Genomic DNA, 23,955 nt, shown 5'->3' on the forward strand with positions numbered 1-23,955 from the left:
ATCTGCAGCCTCACGTGACTATATTTTACTGAATGAGCACCATGTTAATTAAAATTTTAAAAAATTGATCAATTAGGCCAGATTTATCCGGGGATCTGGTTTGTCTCGCTGGGATCATACCTCCAGCTATTTCTCATTTCCCAGTCACATGATCTGAAACCATGGTCCACATGTACGTTGATGATAACCAGCTCTAACTCACCATCACATCTGTCAACTCTCTGTTGCCTCTGATTTATCACCTCAATGTTGATAAATTTCCTCAAACAAAGAACAGGGAAGGCTGAAGCTGTTGGCCTCCGTTCCTGATTCAAACTCTGTTCTATAGCCAGCACCTCTACCCTGTCATCGGTGGCCATATCTTTAGCTGCTTAGGGTCGAAGATCTGGAATACCCTCCCTCCCCGCCTGATTTGTTTTCTTCCTTTCAGATGTTCCTTAAAACCTACCGATGCAATCACATTTCTGGACATTTGTTCTAACATCCCCTGATGGGTCAAATATAATTTGTTCAGGTTCCTCAGGATGTCTTACGATGTTATAATGTTAAAAGTGCTATATCAGCTTTCAGCTGCAAGATGGTGGTGGGAGTAGGACAGAACTCGTCCACTCCACCCGTTCTTCTTCTTCTTTTTCTTCCTCTTAGTGCTTTTTCTCTTCTTCTCCTTTTATTCTCTCCTTGACACCTGGCCTCTGGCAACCATTCCCGGTCTCCGGCCTCCTGTAGCAAGCCTCCCAGCCCGACACAGCAGCTTCCCAGGGCTCAGTGCAGACTGGAAGCTAAGTACCAACATGGTCTGCTGTACTTAATCTTAATTTCTGTAATGCTGGACATTTTATTTCTGTATTGTCTAAAATCTTGTAACAAAAGAAGCTGTGCCTAGGTACTTTTGTATCTAAGTCAGTGCTGTAATTGGTAACATATAAACTTTTCACTCTATTCATTGAGTATGTGTGACAATAAGGGCTATTCTTCTACATGAATGCAATTTGTTGTTGATTGGGCCCACTCCCTTTCTTGTGCCTCAATTAATTTTACTCACCATTTTTGCCCCTCCCTGCATGTATTATTATGGCCCTCCAATTATTCAAATATGCCATCTTTCACTCTTTCTCCCTGTTCCTTTCTTACTGCCTTGAAACCAAGAGTTATCCCAGCATTTCCTGCTCCGACTCACTTTTTTCCAGGAGTAACAACAACTTGTATCTGTATAGAACTGTGAATATAATAATACATCCCCTCAGTGTTTCGCATTATCCAACAAGATCTGAAACTGAACCATAGAAGGAAGGTCAGATGGCAAAGCTTGGACGAAGAGGTAGGTTTGAGGAAAGAAGGATAGAGAGATGGAAGGGTTTGAGGAGGGAATTCCAGGGTTTGGGGCCTTCGTAGTAGGAATGATGAGGGCAATGAGAATTGGGAATATCCCAAAAGATGCCAAAATTCCAGGAGCAGAGATACTTTGGAAGGCTGTGGGGCTGGAGGAGATTGTGAGGCGACAAGAGGAGGTGGAAGGGGAAGGATTTGAAAATGTTTTAAAACCAAGGTGCTACTTAACCAAAACCGGGTGTAAGCCAGGGAGCACACTGTTGGTGGGTTGGATGGGATTTGCTGTGAGTTAAACAGACAGCAGAGTCTTGGCTGATCTCATGTTTATTCAGGATAGGGGTCAGGATGTGGTATGCAGGAGGCAGGTCAGGAATGTGTCAGAATAATCATGTTTGGGGGAGTTACAAAACACTAACTAACAGTCGGCACCCAGTTTGAAGTTTAAATAAGCGTTCTCCTGCGCTAACTCAGACATTTCTTGGCTCCTAAAACCACATTAATTGCCGCATTCCTCTACTTAGATCAATGATGAATTCAAAGAGTTCACAGAAGACCCAAAGGAAGAAGAAAAAGTGAACTTTTTCAGTGATGGGAAAACCAGAATCGGTGAGATTTGTTCATTTATTGCCAAATTTGTTTGGGGAGCTTTTTTGTTTGGTCCTAATTTGGGAAGGGTTCAAAATGGCAGCACTAAGGGATAGAGGAGATGGTTGTAACAGTACAGGATTAATAATCCAGAGGACTGAGGCATGGGTTTAAAATCGCACCATGACAGTTGGTGGCGTTTAAACTCGAGTCGATTAAAAATGTGCAATTTGAAGGTAGTACCTTTGTTGCATAGACACATCTGGTTCACGCTTTAGGGAAGAAAATCTGCCTGGTCTGGCCTACATGTGACTCCAGACCCACAGCAATGCTTAATTGCCCTCTGAAATACAGGGGAAAAGGATCGGCAATAATTGTGTTGGGGGCATCCCTGCTAGCGATGCTCACATCCCACAGAAGAATAAAGGAATAAAGTTTTCGACAAGATTTTTAGCTCAGGTTGTGGATGAGGATCTAGACTTGCTCGCCGAGCTGGTAGGTTTGATTACAGACATTTTGTCATCCTGCTAGGTAACATTGTCAGTGCCCCTCCTGTGAAGTGTTGGTGTTCTGTCCCACTTGTTATTTATATACTGGCTGGCTGAGACATATAAATAATAAGCAGAACAAAACACCAATGCTTCACTGGAGGTCCACTGACAATGTTACCGAGCAGGGTGATGAAACGTTTGCAACCAAATCCACTGGATTGGCGAGCAAGTCTACAACCTCATAAAGGAATAAAGTTTGCACTGATTATTGTTCCTTGCTCAACTCTGCTTTATCGAGTATTCTCAGGGAAAGGCTAACATCCCATTTTGGTCAGACAAATCAGGGCACGACTTACACAGTTAATGGTAGGGCCCTGGGGAGTGTTGTTGGACAGAGAGACCTAGGGGTTCAGGTACATAGTTCCTTGAAAGTGACGTCACAGGTAGACAGGGTGGTGAGGAAGGCATTTGGCACACTAGCCTTCATCAGTCAGAGCACTGAATACAGGAGTTGGAACACTGTGTGGTACATTGATATGGCCAATTTTGGAGCAGTGCACACAGTTCTGGTCACCCTGCTATAGGAAGGATGTTATTAAACTGGAAAGGATGCAGAAAAAATTTACAATGATGTTACCAGGACTGGAGGGTTTGAGTTATATGGAAAGGTTGAATAGGCTGGAACTTTCTTCCGTAGAAAGTAGGAGGTTCAGGGATGACCTTATGATTTTATGAACCTCCATGAGGGGAATAGATAAGGTGAATAACCAAGGTATTTTTCCCAAGGGTAGGGGAGTCCAAAACTAGATGGCATAGGTTTAAGGTGAGAGGGGAAAGATATAAAACGGATCTGAGGGGCAGTTCTTTCACATAGAGCGTGCTGTGTATTTGGAACGAGCTGCCAGAGGAAGTAGTAGAAGCAGGTACAGTTACAATATTTAAAAGACATTTGGACCGGTACATCAATAGGAAACGTTTAGAGGAATATGGGCCAAATGCAGGGAAATGGGACTAGTTTGGTTTAGGAAACCTGGTCGCATGGACGATTTGGGCCAAGGGGCTGTTTCTGTGCTGTGAGCCTCTAGGACCTGAGAATGCTTCCTGATTCTAGTCTTGGATAAAATGCTGCTGCTCCACTTTTGTGACAGTTATGTTTCCCACGTCGTTGACACCAGTGAGGTTGACATGTTACTGCCATTTTTGGGCTAGCTATAAACTGATTGAGACCATCACTCGCTCCTGGTTGAGCGAGTTGGGTATTTCAGCCCCTACAACTACGGCTCAACTTGGAGGATTCAGCAGAGAGGATTTGAAGATTGGACAAAACTTGGCAGGAAGACGGGGAGGACTAAAACACTTTTGTGCTCTTTGACATTGATTCCAGACTTTGTCCTCGTGTGGGAAGAGGAGCTACAGAAGCAGCCTGAGAGAGCGAGAGCTAAAAATGCGGACGGTGCAGGTGAAACTGGTCAGGACTCGAAACTAACCACAAAACGAGATCAGGAGACAAGGTGGAGGAATAAATTTCTACATAACCTCGGGAGGAATGGCCTGCTCATGGAAATGGTAGGTTGGGATTGGGGGGCAGGGGGTTGTTTATGGGAGAAGGTAGGTAGGTCAGGAGAGAGTTGTTAGAGAGCTCAGATCAAAGAGCACAGCATTGGAAAGGGTCGGTGTGGGTGGGAGTGGCAGGTCATGGGGAGGGGTCAGTGTGGGGGGATGTTGTTGGTCAGGTCATGCAAACATATGAATTAAGGCCAGGAGCAGGCCATTCAGCCGCTTTAAGCCTACTATACCATTTGAAAGGTCATGGCCACAACACCACTTTCCTGTCCCCAACAACAGGGCGGCACGGTGGCTGAGTGGTTAGCGCTGCTGCCTCACGGCGCCAGGGACCTGGGTTTGATCCCACCCTCGGGCGACTGTCTGTGTGGAGTTTGCATATTCTCCCCGTGTCTGCGCGGGTTTCCTCCAGGTGCTCCGGTTTCCTCCCACAGCCCAAAGATGCGCAGGTTAGGGTGGATTGGCCATGCTAAATTGCCCGTAGTGTTCAGGGAGGTGTAGATTAGGGGGATGGGTCTGGGTGGGATCCTCTGAGGGTCATTGTGGACTTGTTGGGTCGAAGGGCCTGTTTCCACACTGTAGGCATTCTGTGATAATAATAACCTTTGACTCTGTTGTTAAGAATAGCCTAAACCACAACATTATGGATCATTAATTATATTTAAGGCAGAATTAGATGGATTCTTGGCGGGCAGGGAATGAAAGGTTAACGGGGACGGGTAGAAATGTGGAATTTGAAACACAAGCAGGTCAGCAATAATCCAGTACATCGGGGTAATAGAACAGAATGCAGAATACAGTGACAGAGAAGATGCAGAGAAAGATCAATTCTAACATATGAGATGTCTGTCCTTAAGTCTGATAACAGCAGGGAAGAAGCTGTTCTTGAATCTGTTGGTACATGTTTTCCAACTTTTGTAGCTTCTAAGCAATGGAAAGGGTGGAAGAGAGAATAACTGGGGTGGGAGGGGTCTTTGATTATGTTGGCCGCTTTCCCAATGCAGCGGGAGTCAGTGGAACGAAGGCTGGTTTGTGTGATGGACTGGCCTGTATTCACAACTCTCTGTCAGTTCTCACAGTCTTGGGCAGAGCAGTTGCCATATCATGGTGCGATGCATCCAGATAAAAATTGGTCAGAGTCATTGCGGACATGCCAAATTTCCTCAGCTTCCTGAAGAAGTAGTTGGGGGCACGGTTTTGAAGGGCTGAATGGCATATTTCTGTTGCTGGTATGTTTGGTGCAGTTCACTTGGAACCTACTGGTGTTGCTAACTCAACAAGTGTATAGCCTTACCTCTCCCTAAGCAAATCATCAGCTCAAGGGGACTATTCTCCACCTGGTTTTGCATATCTTGCCTATTTGCATGGCTCATGGAACAACAGAGCAAGAATTGCATGAGACATTTTGAAAGGTCAGTTGCTGTTGCAGCAGGAGTTTTTTGTAAAAAGAATATTTTTGCTGCTTGAAACAGCATCAGGGACTTTAGGGACAACGGCTATATTTTCTTCCTTCAGTGTACAAGGAACAGAGTTAACAGGTACAGTAGGATGAGTGGAAACATCCATTCTAACATTGCATCAGCTTGCAGAGAACACAATCTCTCCTTTTACACCCTGGTCCTTTAAGCAGCTTGAATTTACCTGCTGCCAACTGACTAGTCCCCATAATCAACTCAATCATTAATACATCCTGCTTCAGTTTTGAAATTCTAGGGTTAACTATTTCTAAATCATTTTAAAAAATTCTGTTCTCTGTCCTTTTTCCTTGTCTCCCCACTCTGTAGGGGATTCAGAGCTGTCAGTCCCTGGTTATTTTCTCACAGCTCACCCAGACTATTCATGCTTTACATACACTTGAGCCAGTGATGATTGCTGTCCCACATTGCCAGCAGAGGGAGAGCTCTATTCCCACAGCCACTAGAACAGAAAGGTACAGCCTCAATTTAATATTTAAGCTAAGATGTAGTGTGGCTTAGTGTCAATATCTTCAGGCTAATAATCCAGACGCCCAGGCTAACGCTCTACAGCCATGGGTTCGAAGCTCACCAAGTTATCTGGTGGAATTTAAATTCAATTAATGAATAACCCTGGAATTGAAAACTAATCTAAGTTAATAGCGATCATTAAATTGTCATAAAAACCTATGTCCCTCACCCATGGCCTTTCCTATTGGCACCCCTTACCTGTTCTGGCCTGCATGTGACTTCAGACTGACAGCATTGTGGTTGACTGTTAATAGCCTCTTGAAATAGCCAGGCGAGCCTTTCAGTGCAAGGGGAACTAGGGATGGGCAACAAATGTTGGCTTTGCCAATAATGCCCACATCCCATGAAAGAATGAATAAAAAAACTTTTCATCTGACAGCTGTCTCTGTATTGTGCAGAAGAGCCAACCAGTTATATGCTTAGGTTCTATATAGTGGACTTGTTTGTTTAAATTTAAATCAGGCAGGATGATTCTGATTGGTCAAGGCATTGCTCTGAGAAATGAGCCAGTGAATGGCTGCCACTGATTTTGTTGAGTTGAAAAAGGCGCAGTACATGTTCTTTCAGTCGACAAAGAACAAGATGTATTGTGATGATACTGTGGCTGTAAAAAGTGTGTTTTGCCTTGGTTTCTTTTAGAGAGAGAGATTGGGGGACAGATGTCGAGTAGTCTATGAGAAGACGAACTATTTGTGAGGCTTGGGGTTTTTTTAAATTAAAAAATGGAGCAATAGAAGCAGCCCGAGTGGGTGTTGTCAATCTCCCACAAATCCAGAATTTTTAGTTTAGGTTTCAAAAGTTGATGTTGGGGTCTCAGCAGGGTTGGAGGCTGTGATTCTCTCCCGGCTGCTACACTGTCTCTCTGAGATTTCTCTCATAATTGCCTTTTGATTTGCTTTCCTCCTGGATTATAGAACTGCATGTGAGACAATCTGTTTTCTGAATTTGCCTTTCTGCCATAGGTGTGTTTATGGGATTGGAACAGTTACTGTTTAGTAGTAAAATAATCTCTTATTCTGTTAAGTATTCCAATAGAGTTAAGTAGTTCCAAATTCCTCTTTCTTTTGTTGTATTTTAATTATAGTGTTTGAATAAATTGTGTTTTGCTTAACGTTGAGTAGTTTGACCACTTGAATTGCATCTGGAACACAGCACCTCACATTTACCTTTAAATTAGAAAAAATTACAGTCTAGGCTACCTTCTTAATATATTTTGAGGGGGTCTGGTCTGGTTCATAACACTATCTATTAACATATGTATAGCTTCTAGGAGCTGTAATTAAACCACAGTGTGAACCCTGATTGACAGTCTTAAATCAGTCATCACCATAATTATTGGCACACGCAGGATTACTTGGCAAATACTATCCAATCATGGAATGATGTCTAGAGCAGGACACTGTATTTGGAATTTTCAGGAATGGGCTGGTTGGGTACAGTCAGTTGCGAACAGTTGAAGAGCCAAGCTATCTGATACAATTTGCCCATCTTTGGGATTAAATAACCAACATAACTATCATCACACTGGCTCTGAAATTCAAGTGGGAATGGTAGACATAGGCTCCAATGGTGAAGTGATTAAAACTGGGAGCATGTGCCAGAAGCCAGTACTGGAGGAGGACAAAGACGGTTATAGAGATTGCATGATCATTGTCTGGATTTATCGCCACAGCATGAGACACAGAATGAGAAGCATCAAATCCATTACATCTTGCTGAATGTTCCATGGAAGGTGCTGTGCTATTATGCAGAGGACATGAAGATACGAGTCCCACTACAGGTTGGTGAATTATCTGTGGACAGGCTCAATCTTTACTTACTTTAATTACCTTCAAACCTAGTTTTGGTTCCACTCTTTTCTGAAGACAGTAGGATTCATGTTACTGAGCCTCACTATCCTCCACATTCCCTGTTAGACTGAAGGAGGTGTTTATCCACAGCCCGGTGTGAATTGTTCTAGACTGTCACACCAGAGGTAATAGTTTTTTTTATTATCTACTGTATAAAATCATTTAATCATCGTAAATTTGATCACTTCTGAAGCTTCTATACTCAAGAGAATAGAAGCCTTGTCTATGACAGCAGCCCTCATTAACTTATTACCATCACTCTGAGGAAACTTAAAACAAAATAATTAAATTTGCAAAATGATATCCGAGAGAAGAGAATGCCAACTAAACTTTTGCCTTCACATGAATCAGAATTGACATGAAATAACAGATATATAATTCATCGTATAAGAAGGTAAATTTCACTTTAAATGATTGATGAAACAAAGGTATCACTTTCACAAACACAAGCATCCTCCTTCATCATTACACAGGGTCACATGTTTGTGATGTGCTGTTATTTACTTGCAAGGGGTAGGTCCGGTGTCCTATCTGACAATAGCGTTCATCTTTGAGTTTCAGGGTCACAATTGTCATCAGCAAGGTTCATGCGTACAAATTGTTACGATCCCTAGGGATAACAAGTCAAACCAATTCATCCTCATTATCACTGGATATACAACATAGTGAAATTAAAACATTCAATGACCCTCAAATTGTCCAATTGTTCCTAACCAGATTTTACAAAGAAAAGAACTTGGATACCAAGTTTATAACTTAAACAACAAGTAACAATTTATTATTAATACGGTAACTTTAGCCGGACAAAACTAAATAGCCAAGTGATCCAACTAATATTTATGATTTAAATCCCTTCTTTGTTCATAACCCTATTCACACACAGACAGAATGACAGACCTGCACAGTTAAGGGATAAATTAAGAAGAAAATATAAGAATTGTACTTTGCCAGTTCGATTGAACAATTCGAAATGATGATGCCAAGCTTTTATACAATTCTGGTATGATGACTTGTTCACAGTCATGTAACTATATACCTAACTTCAAAGTGACTGGAATATGAACAGTTTCAGTAGACTTCCAGAACTATTTGCTTATTTCTTACAGACTAGAATTCTTTTCTCAGAATATTCAACAATTCTATAACTGGATAGAAAACCAGAGAGAATAAAAACAACAGCCAGTCCTGAAGCTTCCAAAATCATTCTCCATCTGCCCAAATGAGTCATGACTGTTTTTCTCTTTTGTCATCAATATTCTCTGTGGTTGGCTGGTTAACATCAGTCCTCCCTGATCGACCAACTCAATATCCAATCAGCTGCCAGCCCTAGGAATAGCAACACTTGATGCTAAATCACCTTCATTGTTTTTTTAGATTAGTAATTAAGTTGCATTACCTTTTTCCCTTTATTTAATCTATTTTTCCCAATCAACCTGTTCATAGATGTATCACACACCTCTGGAGTGGGTAGGACTTGAACCTGGGCCTCCCAGTTAGGGGGTAGGGACTCTGCCTCTGTGCCACAAAAGGACCCTAAGTTGTATTATCTTCCAGCCAGTTCCCAGCAGCAAACACCTGCATTTGTTTTCTTCTCTTCCAAAACTTTCAGCTGTTCAGAACTCAACTCTTAATTCCAGCCAAAAAAATTGTGAATAATAAAGGAAAAATAGTGAGGGTGTCCACAAAATGCTCTCTCCCTTGGGTCATGATATCCTGACTGTGTAACTTTTAAGAGCTTCTTAACCAACCAACCAACCAATAATGTCCCAATTCACTATTTACCCACTTCTGGGAAAACATCCATCAGCATCTCTGAACAACTCACATAGTTTTCCAGGTTTTAGTTCTATTCATTCACCTCGCACAGTACCTCCAAAAGCTCCTATTTCCCTTTATGCCAAACAGAAAAACTGACCTCTTCCTGGGAGCCATTGTGCTTAAAATGTCCCTCTTTCTATCCCTTTCTGCTTTCTCTCTGTGTCTGCTTCTCTTCACTGACCATCTTCTCCCTCCAGCTCCCCTACTTATAGATCTCCTTTGCATCAGTAGCTCTCCTTTCTGTCTGTCAGCACACAGCTTTCTTAACTTCCTGTTGGTGTTGCTTTCATGTTAAGGGTTGCTAGGGCACGTGACCTAGTATTCATTGTTACCGTACTATGCTGTTTCCAGGTTACAGGTCACCTTAGACATTTTAGGTCTGCCATGATCCTGGTGTATCTGTGGTGCAATCCCTCTAAGGCTGATATATCCTTCCTGCGATGTGGCGCCCAGAACCCAACTCAGTACTTTTTGTGGGGTTCAATCAGAAATAGAACAGTACAGCACAGTACAGGCCCTTCAGCCCATGATGTTGTGCTGAACTTTTACCCTAAACCTAAGGTCTATCTAACCTCAACCCCTACCTTATACTATCATCCATATGCCTATCTTATAGCCGCTTAAATGCCCCTAATGAGGCCGACTCCACTACCCTCTCCGGCAATGCATTCCACGTCCCTACCACTCTCTGAGTAAAGAACCTATCTCTGACATCTCCCCTATGCCTACCTCCAATCACTTTAAAACTATGCCCCCTCACAATAGCTACCTCCACTCTAGGAAAAAGTCTCTGGCTGTCCACTCTATCTATACCTCTGATCATTTTGTACACCTCTATCAAGTCACCTCTCATCCTTCGTCGTTCTAAAGAGAAAAGCCCGAGTTCTCTCAACCTTTCCTCATAAGACCTTCCCTCCATTCCAGGCAACATCCTGGTAAATCTCCTCTGCACCTTTTCCAATGCTTCCACATCTTTCCTGTAATGAGGTGACCAGAATTGGACACAATATTCCAGATGTGGCCGAACCAGGCTTTTGTATAGCTGGAGCATAACTTCACGGCTCTTGAACTCAATCCCTCTATTAGTGAAAGCGAACACACCATACGCCTTCTTAACAACTCTATCCACCTGGGTGGCAGCTTTCAGGGAACTGTGAACATGAACCCCGAGATCCCTCTGTTCCTCCACACTGCCAAGAATCTTTCCGTTAACCCTGTATTCTGCTTTCAAATTTGTCCTTCCAAAATGAATCACCTCAACACTTTTCAGGGTTAAACTCCATCTGCCACTTCTCAGCCCAACTCTGCACCCTATCAATGTCCCTTTGTAACCTAGAACAGCCCTCCGCACTATCCACAACTCGACCCACCTTTGTATCGTCCGCGAGCTTGCTAATCCACCCTTCCACTCCTACATCCAAATCATTTACAAAAATCACAAATAGAAGAGGACCCAGAACAGATCCTCATGGTACACCACTCTTAACTGAGCACCATGTTGAATATTTTCCATCAACTACCACCCTTTGTCTTCTAAGGGTCAGCCAATTCTGAATTCAATCTGCCACATTTCCCCCCTATCCCATGCCTCCTTACTTTCTGCATGAGCCTACCATGGGGAACCTTATCAAACGCCTTACTTAAATCCATGTATACCACATCCACTGCTCTACCTTCATCCACGTGTTTGGTCACCTCTTCAAAGAATTCAATAAGGTTTGTGAGGCATGATCTACCCCTCACAAATCCATGCTGACTATCACGAATCAACCTGTGCCTATCCAAGTGATCATAAATCGTATTTCTCCGAGCCCTTTCCAATAATTTGCCCACCACTGACGTAAGACTAACTGGCCTGTAATTTCCAGGGTTATCCCTATTCCCTTTTTTGAACAAGGGAATGACGTTTGCCTCTCTCCAATCTTCCAGCACTATACCCCTGAACAGTGAAGACAAAAAGATCATCGCCAAAGGCCCTGCGATCTCTTCCCTCGCTTCCTATAGAATCCTTGGATAAATCTCATCAGGCCTGGGGGACTTATCTATCTTCAAGTTCCTCAAAATTCCTAGTACATCTTCCTTACTAACATTGACCTCCTCTAGCCTACCAGCATGTTTCACACTGTCCTCCTCTACAACTAGGTCCCTCTCAGTTGTGAATACCAAAGAAACGTATTCATTAAGGACCTCTCCTATCTCTTTAGGCTCTGTGCACAAATTCCCTTTACAATCCTTGATCGGCCCTACCCTTTCTCTGGTCATTCTCTTATTCCTTGCGTACGTGTAAAAAGCCTTGGCGTTTTCCTTCATCCTATCCGCCAAGGTTTCCTCATGCTCCCTTATAGCTGTCCTAAGCCCTTTCTTCAGCTCCTTCCTGGCTAACTTGTATCCCTCTAGAGCCTTTTCCGATCCTTGTTTCCTGAACCTTGTATAAGCATCCTTCTTCCTCTTAACCAGTTGTTCGACCTTTCTTGAGAACCAAGGCTCCCTCACTCGATCGCATCTTCCCTGCCTGCTATGGACAAACATATCGAGCAAACACAGTATGCATTCCTTAAACAATCTCCACATTTCAAAAGTGTTCTTCCCTGACAGCATCTATTCCCATTATATGTTACCCAGTTCTTGCCTAACAGAATTATAATTAGCCTTCCCCCAATTATAAATCTTACCCTGCTGTACGTACCTATCCTTTACCATGACTATTGTAAAAGTAACAGAGTTATGATCGCTACTGCCAAAATGCTCTCCTACCAACAGGTCTAACACTTGGCCCGGTTCATTGCCAAGCACCAAATCCAAAGTGGCCTCTCCTCATGTTGGTCTATCTACGTACTGTGTCAGGAATCCTTCCTGAATGACTGTACAAATCTGTACAACTCGAGTGTAACTTCTGCCCCTTTTGCATTCCAGCCCTCCAGATGAACATGGAGCTGGTAGATGTGGTGAAAAATTGATAGGAGAGATGCACCGCAATGGGATGGCTATGCCTAACAGACCATGATTAGGCAGCAAAAGACTTTCGGAGATTTACAAAGGTTTTTATTGCAAATCTATAGTTTAGCACAAACATCAGTTTCAACCTTTCCCTCTGGACCCTTTCTGAGTCCAGAAGCCGACTCCCCCAACACTGGAGAGGAACCCAACTATTTTTCTTTTGAAAACACACCACTGACTGACCCAAATAATCAACAAAATAAACATTACAAACACTGCCCACCAGGGGCAGTACAACATTAACAAAAATAAAAGAAGGCTGAGGAACCCAGCTCTGTACTTGTAAACAACTGATAAATCACCAAGTTAACAAAATAAAACAAACAACAATTTTTGTAATGATAACAAAAATTAATGGCAAGGAGGTTGGGCACTAAATCGAGTGGAGTTGGAGAGAGGGAAATAATGCACTTCAGCCCCTCCTGTGCCCACCTCTTTCAGAAACTCTCTTTCTACAAAATCCACTAAGCATCAGCTATTCTCAGTCAGCTCTGTAGCTGCTCTGGTTAACCCTTAAACGGACTTGTCTTTCTAACACTGACAAGCTATCGAGTGGATAAACTGCCAGATTTGGATGGCTTGCTTTCCAAAAAAATTGGAAATTGACATGCCAAAAGTGTTGGCCATCATCTTCCAATCTTGTCTAGATAACGGGGTAGGTGGCAGAGGATGGATATGGAAGTTAGAGAGTTTGGGGAAATAAACAGCAACATCACAAAAAGTGTCCGTATGACAGAGGTGGAGGTGCTGGATGTCTTAAAATATATAAAGGCGGACAAATCCCCAGGACTCTGTGGGAAACGAGGGAAGTGATTGCCGGGCCCCTTGCTGAGATATTTGTATCATCAATAGGAAAAGGTGAGGTGATGGAAGGCTGGAGGTCGGCTGATGTGGTGCCACTGTTTAAGAAAGGTGGTAAGGAAAAGCCAGGGAGCTATAGACCGGTGAGCCTGACCTCGGTCGTGGGCAAGTTGTTGCAGGGAATCCTGAGGGACAGGATTTACACGTATTTGGAAAGGCAAGGACTGATTAGGGATGGTCAACGTGACTTTGAGGATGGGAAATCGCATCTCGCTAACTTGATTGAGTTTTTTGAAGAAGTAATGAAGAGGATTGATGAGGGCAGAGCTATCTATATGTGATCTATATGGACTTTGGTAGGTTGTCAACAAGATTTTTCATGGTAGACTGGTTAGCAAGGTTAGATCTCACAGAACACAGGGAGAACTGGCTATTTGGGTACAGAACAGGCTTGAAGGTAGAAGGCAGAGGGGAGTGGTGGGGGGCTGCTTTTCAGACTGGAGGCCTGTGACCAGCGGTGGGTCACAAGGATCAGTGCTGGGTCCACTCCTTTTTGTCATTTATATAAATGATTTGGATGTGAACATAGGGGATATAAAGTTAATACGTTTTCAGATGACACTAAAATTTGAGGTGTAGTGGACAGCGAAGAAGGTTACCTCTGAGTACAATGGAATCTTGATCAGATGGGTCAATGGGCCAAGGAGTAGCGGATGGAGTTTAATTTTGGGAAAGCAGATCAGGGCAGGACTTATACACTTAATGGTAAGGTCCTGGGGAGTGTTGCTGAACAAAGAGACCTTGGAGTGCAGGTCCATAGTTCCGTGAAAATGGAGTCACAGGTAGATAGGATACTGAACAAAGCATTTGGTACACTTGCCTTTATTGGTCACTGCATTGAGTATAGGAGTTGGAAGGTAATGTTGTGGCTGTACAGGACATTGGTTTGGCCACTTTTGGAATACTGCATGCAATTCTGATCTCCCTGCTAGAGGGAGGATGTTGTGAAACTTGTAAGGGTTCAGAAAAGATTTATGAGGATTTTGCCAGGATTGAAGGGTTTGAGCCATAGGGAGGGGCTGAATAGGCTGGGGCTATTTTCCCTGGAATGTCAGAGGCTGAGGGGTGACCTTATAGAGGCTTATAAAATCATGAGGGGCATGGATAGGGTAAATAGACAAGGTCTTTTCCCCAGAGTGGGGGAAGGTCAAAACTAGAGGGCATAGGTTTAAGGTGAGAGGGGAAAGATATAAAAGGGACGTAAGGGGCAAGATTTTCACACAGAGAGTGGTGTGTGTATGGAATGAGCTGCCACCGGAAGTGGTGAAGGCTAGTACAATTACATCATTTAAAAGGCATCTGGAATGTTCCTCATTTCTTGTTCCTTTCAGGCATCTGTAAACTCTCACTCCAACTGGTCAGAGGACTTACTCTCGAAGCTGGGAATCCATAATGTCATGTCGGAAGACTTTCCGAGCCCTCTGGAGTATTTCACCTGCCCGTTCCGACTCTCCAAGTTAGAAAGGTCTGTATGAATTGGATTCCGTTCGATCGTCGGGCCACCCTGTCAAGGAAGGAGGAACTCGCATTCCCATATATGCCTTTCGTCATCTTATGTTATCCCAAAGCACTTTACTGCTAATGAATTGCTTTTGAAGTAGAGTCATGGTTGCCAAGCTTCCCACAAACAGCAATGCAACAAATAATCTATTGGTTTGGGGATAAATATTGATCAGGGTGCTGGGGATTGGAAAGCCAAGGGAAGGAAGTGATGTTACAAATGGACAGAACCTTGACCAGAGCTCACTTGGACACTCAGTGCAGTGTGGGGATATTTGGCCATGATACACCACAGATTTACTCGGCTGGTATCAGGGGTTGAAAAATTAACTTGTGAGGGCAAATTACAAAAGTTTGCTTTGAATCTCCATGGGTTAACCAAACATTCCAGGAATGGTCTAATAAAGATATTTAAAATGATAATGTTAGGACAGCAGGTGTTAGTGTATTTTACAGTAAGATATAAACAATCTAGAGGGCTCAAGCAAGCTGGTCTTGTGGATGTTTTATGTTTAGTTTATTGTTTTCTGTCAGACTGTATTGTGTGAGGGTGGATTGATTTGCTGTGGGTTAGTCATAGAGTCCCCATGGTGCAGAGCAAGGCTATTCTGCCTTTCGAGTCTGCACTGACCCTCCAAAGAGCATCTCACCCAGTCCCATAATGCCCCCCCAGTCCCATAACCCCACATTTCTCATGGCCAATCCACCTAGGCCTGTATATCCTTGGACTGCAGGAGGAAACCAGACCACCCGGAGGAAACCCACGCAGACACACGGAGAATGTGCAAACTCCACACAGACAGTTACCCGAGGCTGGAATTGAACCCGGGTCCCTGGTGCTGTGGGGCAGCAGTGCTAACCACTGAGCCACCGTGCTGCCCAAAAATTGGGCTGGGCTGGGCTGTACCCTTGGAAATCTTCATGCTTCCCTATTTCCGACCTCCTGAGCATTCCTGATTTTCGCACCCTCACATTGTTAGCTATTGTTAACCCCTCCTCCTTTGTCAAAACATAGCTCTTTGGCTGCACTTTTGCTCAGCTGTCTTAATATCTCCTATATAATGTATCTTGGAGTCAAATGTAGTTCGGTAATATTCCTGTGAAATCATTTGACACATTTTACCCATGATGCTGTTTAAAGACACAGAGGGCGGGGTGCAGAATTTAATGCCCTCTGCTGTGGCGTGTTTGGTGGTGGAGGGTATTTAATGATAGTAGAGTGGTGGGTGGGGTGGATTACTACCCCTCCTTCCTACCTCCATCCTGGTGATGTCTATGGCAGGTACACCCAGAGAGTGATGCCAATTGAGACCCTCCAGTAAAAAATTAATGACCACATGAGGGCCTTATCCTGGTACAGCTGATATTAATACAGACCTGTGCAGGAGTGGGGGAGGATTGGGTTGGGGGCGTGATAAGAAACCATGGGGAGTTGCTTCTGGCCTCCGAGAGGGTCAGTTTGGGAGGGGAGGCTTCTCATTCACAGGCACTCCGGGGCTCTTTGAGGGACTGGGCGTTGGAAAACATTGACAGTGACCCCCTTCCCTTGCTGCTGAACACTGTGACACCCGTTCTGTGATAAACCCTTGCCTCACCCCCCCGGGCATCACTGACAATGCTAGGCCTTGTTGTCATCACTGTCAATACTAGGCCTCATTGTCATCACTAACAATGCTAGGCTTCATTGTCATCACTGACAATACTAGGCCTCATTAAAGTTACTGACAATACTAGGCCTCATTGTCATCACTAACAATACTTGGCCTCATTGCCAGCACTGGCAGTGGTCCCTCAGAAGTGAGGGTTAGATGAGTCTTCAGATGATTCAGGAACTTTGAATTCACAAACTTTTCTGTAGAAGATGTGGTGTGGGGTTGGCTTCCTCCTCCTTCCCCGGGGCTATTGTTCCACCTCCTGGTGGAGTCACTGAGCCGTGAAGTGGCTTGTGCCTCGATGAATCAAGAGTTCCCTCATTGGGTGGTCAACAGTTTTCTCCTCCCCGTTACTGGTGTCAAAGCCTCTGTGCTTTAGGGCAACCTTGGTTGTATTCTCTAGGAGGGAGCAAAAGGATCCCCATGGGGGAGTAGTGATCACAACATGGTAGATTTCAAATTCAGTTTGAGGGGGAGCAGTTCAGGCTCTCAAACCAGTATCCTCACTTAAATAAGCGAAACAGCTAAACAGGTTAGGCTTTTTTAATCAGAGTTTGGAAGAATGAGGTGTGCTCGGGGCTTGACAAAATACATGTTGAGAAAATGTTTAAACTATTCAGGGGGTATCTTAAACCAGGGGACATTGTTACAGAGTAAGGGGATGCTCATTTCAAACTGAGACGAGAAGGAATTTCTCATAGGCGAGTAGTGACTGTTTGACATTCTCTGCTCCAGAGAGTTGTGAAGGCTCATCACGGAAAGTATTTAAAAATTTGATTGTTTTATTGTTGTCACGTGATACGGTGCCAAGTATTGTTTTGTGTGCTATAGAGGCAGATGGTACCATACAAAGGGTAGCAGAACAGAGTGCTGAATACAGTGTTACAGCTGCAGAGGAGATGCAGAGAGACAAAGATCAGAATTAACATTGAAATAGTCCATTCAAAAGTCTGATAACAGCGGGGAAGAAGCTGTTCTGTTTGTGTGGGTATTCAAACTTTAATAACTTCTGCCTGACAGAAGAGAGTGGAAGAGATTGTAACTGGGGTGAGAGGGGTCTTTTACTATGTTAGTTCCTTTCACGAGGCAGCAGGAAGTGTAGACGGAGTCAGTGGATGGGAGGAGAGAGATTTTTAAAATATCGAGAAGTTGAGAACAATGCTGAATTGGCACCAGAGAGGAGTGGAGGACTGGGGCAGGTCAGCCATGATAGAATGGTGCAGTAGGCCTGAGGGGCCAAAGGGGCCTATTCCTGCTCCTATTTCTTATACAGAGAATATTGGGTTCATGTGGGTGCAGTACTGAGAGCAGCCACTGCCTCCCTGACGGCGCTGCTGCCCTATACAATTACCAAGCACTGATTGGCCAGTTGCTCTTAGTGAATGGGAATTTCACCTTCCTGGGGAAGGTCAGTCACGGCCCAGCGTAGCCGAAGAGAGGGCATGCATGTTTGGAAGGTGATGGCCAAGGAGATTTGGTGAATTTCTGCACTGCATTTTACTGTTAAGGAGCGGCGGTGGCGGAGGGAGTGAATGCTTGTGGAGCTGGTACCAATCAAGCAGGTTGCTCTGTCCTGGATGGTGTTGAGCTTCTTGAGTGTTGTTGGAGCTGCACCCATCCAGGCAAGTGGGGAGTATTCCATCACACTCCTGACTTGAGCTTTGTAGATGGTGGACAGGTCTTCAGGGAGTCAGGAGGTGAGTTACTTGCTACTGTGTTCCTAGCCGCTGACCTGCTCTTGTAGCCACTGTGTTTATGTGGTGAGTCCAGTTGAGTTTCTGGTCAATGGTAATACCCAGGATGTTGAAAATGGGGGATTCTTTAATGGCAAAACCATCGAATGTCAAGGGGCGGTGGTTAGATTGTCTCTTGTTGGAGATGGCCATTGCCAAGCATATGTGTACTGTTTTCTTGTTGGACTCATATATGCCAAGTGTTTTCACAGCGTCGGCAAATTTGGAAGAATGAATTATTGATTTTCAGTGACTGACTGGAGATATTTCCTGTGCAGGTACTTAAATAATAAGAATCAGGAGGATTTCTTCACCAACACTCAGAGGCATCAGATTGTGAGTACTGGGCTCTCAGAGTAAACTGTCCCCTCAGAGAACCATGCACTGTATTAGGTTGTGGTGGCTTTGCGTCTTTGATTGGGGAGATGTTTATTTAATCACATTTCGTCGCTTAGCAATTCAGGACTTGCTGCAGACAGAGGCTTTTGAAGCTTTTCACTTCGTACTCTTCAGGACAGATACAAGAATACCACACTTCAAACAGAATAACAATTTATATTGCATGGGAATAAGGGTGCTGATTGGTCGGCAAATGGTTTCTGATTGGTTAAAGTATTGTCATGGAGACGAGTACAGATATCCCCCAAACTCTTGCTTAATTGAAAAAGGCACAATATTTGGTTCTTTTTACCTGCAGAGAACAGGGGCCTGAATATGAATGTATGTAGTCTCTAGCAAGCATTAATGCAAGCTTGACTGATCATCTTAAATTGATTGTATGTACTTTGCGTACTTGATATTGTTTAGTCAGTGCTGTCCAATCACACAATCAGATTTAGTGTTGGGCACTGCTTGAGATTTGCAAGCACGAGCTAGTTCAGTAAGCCAGTATTCTGTCTGTTTCAAAGGTGCTGTTTGCTACATTGCAACAGCTGGCAGATGTAGGATTTATAAACCAGCACCACACTGGCACTGAAATTCATATACCACTCATTGTATTGTAGGCACATCATCTTTATGGTTTGATGGCAACATCCTGTTGGTAATGGACCAGACCAAACCCCCTCAAAATATATTAAGAAGATTGCCTAGACTCTAACTTTTTCTTATTTTGAAGGCAAGTGTAAGGCGTTGTATTCCAGATGCAATTCGATTAGCCAAACGACCAGACTTGAAGCAAAACACACTTTATTCATACACTACAGTTAAAATACAACATAAGAAAGAAGAAATCGGAATAACTTAACTCTATTGGGAAACTTAACAGAATAAAAGATTATTGGCTACTATTAATTAACTGTTCCAACATAGTACCATTCCATAAACACACCCTTGACAAATGCAAGTTCTGAAAAAGATAGATTGTCTCACAGACAATTCTCCAGCCCAGGAGGAAAAGCATCAAGAGAAAACTCTGAGGGTGACAGTAATGGGGAAGAGATGTACTGCAGCTTCTAAACCCTGCTTCAAAACTAGAACCATAGAATCCCTACAGTGTGGAAGCAGGCCATTCAGCCCATCGAGTCCACACTGACCCGCTGAACAGCATCCCATCCGGACATAGACACATCCCCCCCATCCCTGAAACCCACATCCCTGGACACTGTGGGCAATTTAGCATGGAAAACCCAACTAACCTGCATATCTTTGGACTGTGGGAGGAAACCGGAGCACGCGGAGGAAACCCATGCAGACATGGGGAGAACATGCTAACTTCACATCTTTACTAATGTATTCGATCAATTCTGACGTTTGTCATTTCTTTTCCTCCTCGGACAGGCTTATGAAATATTAGCAAGGACTAAGTATGGGCTTCAGCGAAAGGCTCAGATTGGCATCAATAGTCTGTTGACCGCGAACGTGTTTACCGCAGCCTTTCCCCTTCATGATGTAAGAGCTTTGCTTTATTGTTTTAAGTTCCAAACGCCAGTGATACCTAAACTGGTCTGTCATGGGTCCCTCAACATTTAAAATCAAAACTCATGGGATTTGGGTGTTTGCTTCATCCCTAATTGTCCAGAGGGTGCTCTAGGTCTGGAGTCACATGTAGGCCAGACCAGGCAAGGACAGCAGATTTCCTTCCCTAAAGGTGAACCACAGATTTATGGCCATCCTTAGGTTAGTTTGTTTTTAATCGAGATTTTTATTGAGTTCAGAATTCACCATCTGTCCTCATGGGATTTGAATCTATGCTGATGGAACATTAGCATAGGGTGTCCTGGATTACTAGTTCTCTGTCATTGCCTGCACACCACCTTCTTCCTGCAGCTGACATTCTGGGTGTCTGTACATTACAACTGAACACCAACTGGGACAAACTGGTAGGTTTGACACTGAGGAATAGTGCCACACAGTATAATACAACATTAACAGACATTGTCGATTGGGTCTGAAACTGACAAATTGTTTCAATGTAGATAAACATGAGTTGATGTATTTCAATAGGGGCAATAAAGGAGAGCACACAATCCTTTGAAAATCAGCATTTGAATGGGGTATGGTACGGATGTACTAATTATTTAAAGCAGCAACATTGGATTATGGGGCAAACTGTGCATTGGGATTCATTCCTAGAGGGATAGAATTCAAAACCACTGACATTTCATTACACTTAGATTTTTTTTTAAGATCGCCCTTGCAGTACTGTTCCCAAGATATTACAAAAGAGAGATAGAGGTAGTAGGGGAGGGTTTTCAGAACAGAAGGTAGTGTCCTTGCGTCAGAGCCAGAGCTCTGGGTTCATGTCCAATCCAGGCCAACGAATGTGCATTCATAACAGTGGTCAAACAGGCCAATTTGTGAATCTGTAAATCCTTCTGATACACATCAATGGTGAGGAAATTTGGAGCCTCCATCAACACTATCCAGTTGACAACATGTATGTTGCCATGGTTATTCGGACCCCTTTGGGGTTGGTGGGCACGGATTGGATGGATGGTCTGTGTGGATTGTTTTGGTGCCAATAGCAGGGGCTTTGATTCTGCCGCACCCCCCACCTCCCCCACCCCACCCCCCAAATCTGGGGACCTGCCTGGAGGTCAGAGGGAGATAGAGGCATTGGAGAAAATACAAGAAAAGGTCTTGTCTGTTTGGGCTGAGAGGTAGTACGTATCAGGAAGGAGAGAACAGGCTGGGCCTGCTCTCCCTGAAAAGGAGAATACTGAAGACTGGCCATAGAGTTCTTCAAAATGATAAATGTAGAATCCCTACCATGTGGAAGCAGGGCATTCAGCCCATCAAGTCCACACTAACCCTCTGAACAGTATCCCACCCAGACCAACCCTCTCCCTGGGACCCCACATTTCCCATGGCTAACCCACCTAGCCTTCCCATTCCTGGACAATTTAACATGGCCAATCCACCTAATCTGCACATCTTTGAACTGTGGCAGCAAACTCACACAGACAACGGGAGAACATGCAAACTCCACACTGACAGTCACCCAAGGGTGGAATTGAACCTGGGCCCCTGGTGCTGTGAGGCAGCAGTGCTAACCACTGAGCCACCATGCTGCCCATCTGTGAGCACGAACTTCCTACTTGTGGGAGGCCCAAACTCTAAGGGCCATCTATATAAGAAAGTCAGTATTAAAACTAATAAGACATTGCAAAGGAGCTTCTATATACAAAAACAAAATCAAAAGGTTAGAATGAAAAGTATAGGAACTTGCTCCATGTTGTTCATTGTGGAGCTTGTCAATGGTTTAAACTAGCAGTTTGATGAAAGGAACCACACTGAGGAAAAAAGGAAAGGAAGAAGCTGGAGAGAAATAGCGAAGGGGAAAGAGAATAAACAACAGGCTCGACCGAAGAATAAAGAAGCAAGGGAGAGGGGCAGAAAGGCAGCAGTGAGAGTGAAAACAAGGAGTGGGAGCCAGTGAGAGGCAGAGACAAGAATCATTGGGAATGGTACAATTCAGCATGAATCAGTATTTACTTCTCCGGTGTTACGGTTAGAGCCTTTTGGGATAAGACTGGAGAGTTGGGCGCTGTCAGCCTGCCTGATCTGTGGCCTGTTTTATTTTGAAAAGCTAACTGAGGAAAAATAAAGAGTCGGGAACAAAAACAGAAGTTGCTGGAAAAGCTCAGCAGGTCTGGCCAGCATCTGTAAAGGAAAAAAACCAGAGTTAACCTTTCGGGTCCGGTGACTCTTCCTCAGAACAGAGTCGGTGCTACCTTTTAACCACTGCCCTGTGTGACTCCATCCACCCTCTGACTATCAGATCTTTCCCCATCAGGAAGGGCTCCAGTGAAAGATTTAGCAGGCCAGTCCAGCCAAAGGTTTTGCTCGGACAAAACCATGGGCATGGCAGGAATGTTTCCACTTTGTGGTTTGCCTGGGTAATGCGGAGCCTAGTGAAGATATGATGTGTGTGTACCTTTAAGGTAGTGTAGCCTAAACCACATTCAATTGTTATCTAATTCTAATTCATCCCGTAAGGATGTTCTGACGTCGCAGGATTCAAGATCAGACGCACTTAGCCTGGCCTCCCAGTAAATCTATCTGTAAATAGTCTGATCCTTCAAATTAGGAAGCCACATTATTGCTTCACATCTCCTTATGCGACTGGCGAGTTTATATCTAAGTAAAAGAATGTAACAAGTAGAGGGAAGGCAATGCTGGTGTAAACGCTGATCAACCGTTTGAGAGCCAGGTAATTGCTAATGTCTCCATTGGTTTTGCCCACAGGGTCCATACCAGGCTCAGGGTGAACAAGGTGAACAGCTCAGCCACAGGCAGGTACTGTATGAGTATTGGGCTCGCTGGAGCAAGTGGTACAAATACCAGCCTCTGGACCATATCCGGAATTACTTTGGAGAGAAGATTGCCTTTTACTTCACATGGATAGGTACGGTTCTGCCTGAGTGGCTTTTCAGTTTGATCATTGTTTACCTCAGAGCACAACGGGACTTTGATCAAATGGGCCGAGGAGTGGCAGATAGAGTTTAATCTAGGTAAATGTGAGGTGCTGCATTTTGGAAAGGCAAATCAGGGCAGCACTTATACACTTAATAGTAAGGTCTGGGAGAGTGTTGCCAAACAAAGAGACCTTGGGGTGCAGGTTCATAGTTCCTTGAAAGTAGAGTCACAGGTAGACAGGATGGTGAAGAAGACATTTGGTACGCTTGTCTTTATTGGTCAGTGCATTGAGTATAGGGTTTGGGAGGTCACGTTGCAGCTGTACAGGACATTGGTTAGGCCACTTTTGGAATATTGCATTCAATTCTCGTCTCCCTGCTTTAGGAAAGCTGTCATGAAACTTGAAAGGATTCAGAAAATATTTAGAAGGACATTGCGAAGGTTGGAGTGCTTGAGTTATAGGGAGAGGCTGAATAGGCTGGGACTATTTTCCCTGGAGCATTGGAGGCTGAGGGGTGACCTTATAGAGGTGAATAAAATCATGAGGGGCATAGATGGGGTGAATAGTCAAAGTCTTTTCTCCAGAGTAAGGGAGTCCAAAACCAGAGGACATAGGTTTAAAGTTTTGGTAAAAATCTGTAGCTTGGGTTGTGGGTGAATGAGAACAAGCCAGCTCAGCGAGCAAATCAACAACCTTAGCATAAGTTTAAGGTGAGAGGGGAAAGATTTAA

At 44.0% G+C, this 23,955-nt stretch overlaps 1 protein-coding gene across 1 annotated transcript in view; it reads left to right on the plus strand.

Moving 5' to 3' along the window:
* Positions 1-23,955, plus strand: part of LOC109911464 (anoctamin-7) — a 102,863-nt gene that overhangs the window by 23,340 nt on the left and 55,568 nt on the right. Inside the window, exons 3-9 of the mRNA XM_020510779.2 lie at positions 1,851-1,935; positions 3,790-3,971; positions 7,626-7,733; positions 14,811-14,944; positions 18,643-18,700; positions 20,144-20,254; positions 23,054-23,213. Of these exons, the coding sequence (XP_020366368.2) occupies positions 1,851-1,935; positions 3,790-3,971; positions 7,626-7,733; positions 14,811-14,944; positions 18,643-18,700; positions 20,144-20,254; positions 23,054-23,213 (838 nt within the window). The remainder of the gene's footprint in view (positions 1-1,850; positions 1,936-3,789; positions 3,972-7,625; positions 7,734-14,810; positions 14,945-18,642; positions 18,701-20,143; positions 20,255-23,053; positions 23,214-23,955) is intronic.

Source organism: Rhincodon typus, chromosome 13, assembly GCF_021869965.1.
Source record: "Rhincodon typus isolate 14 chromosome 13, sRhiTyp1.1, whole genome shotgun sequence".
In the NCBI taxonomy this organism is placed as follows: domain Eukaryota; kingdom Metazoa; phylum Chordata; class Chondrichthyes; order Orectolobiformes; family Rhincodontidae; genus Rhincodon; species Rhincodon typus.